Source organism: Haliaeetus leucocephalus, unplaced genomic scaffold (genome assembly GCF_000737465.1).
Source record: "Haliaeetus leucocephalus isolate CR32 unplaced genomic scaffold, Haliaeetus_leucocephalus-4.0 Scaffold186, whole genome shotgun sequence".
In the NCBI taxonomy this organism is placed as follows: Eukaryota; Metazoa; Chordata; class Aves; order Accipitriformes; family Accipitridae; genus Haliaeetus; species Haliaeetus leucocephalus.
This window is the reverse complement of record NW_010972622.1, coordinates 942,809-943,239: the sequence shown is the minus strand read 5'-3', so window position 1 is coordinate 943,239 and position 431 is coordinate 942,809. Positions and strand designations below refer to the sequence as shown.

The window sequence follows — 431 nt, the reverse complement described above, 5'->3', positions numbered from 1 at the left end:
CCCCCCGCCCACGCAGACACTTTACGGGGAGGGGGGCCCCCGGTGCAGCCCCCCCCGCTGCCCTCGGACCCCCTGCCCGTGGCCGGGGTGGGCACCAGCCCCTCCCCACCTGGCTCCAGGGACCAAACTGGGGAGGGCGGGGGGGGCCCTGGCAGCCCCTTTCCCTGCCTCCACGTCTCAGGAAGAGCCCGGCCCCCCCTCCCCGGCACGAGGACCCCCGGGGCTGGGCCGGGGTCCTGGCTGCCCCCAACTGGGATCCCTCAGGGATGCTATTGCAGGCCCCGGGGGGGGCCCGGCCCTCTGCCCGCCCCCCCCCCCCTTCCCCCCCCCCCCCAACATGGACTTGAAGCCTCAGACGGGTGTTTGCCCCCCAGACCCCTGCCAGGTCGAGGGGGGTTGCACTGGGTGGGGAGGGGGCCCCCCCGGCTGGC

The 431-nt window shown here is 77.0% G+C and overlaps 1 protein-coding gene across 1 annotated transcript in view; it reads right to left on the bottom strand.

Moving 5' to 3' along the window:
• Positions 1-351: 351 nt before the first annotated feature.
• The window catches only part of RBMS2 (RNA binding motif, single stranded interacting protein 2), a 6,212-nt gene continuing 6,132 nt past the window's right edge, over positions 352-431 (bottom strand). The window contains exon 10 of the mRNA XM_010565188.1: positions 352-378. Within this exon, the coding sequence (XP_010563490.1) occupies positions 352-378 (27 nt within the window). The remainder of the gene's footprint in view (positions 379-431) is intronic.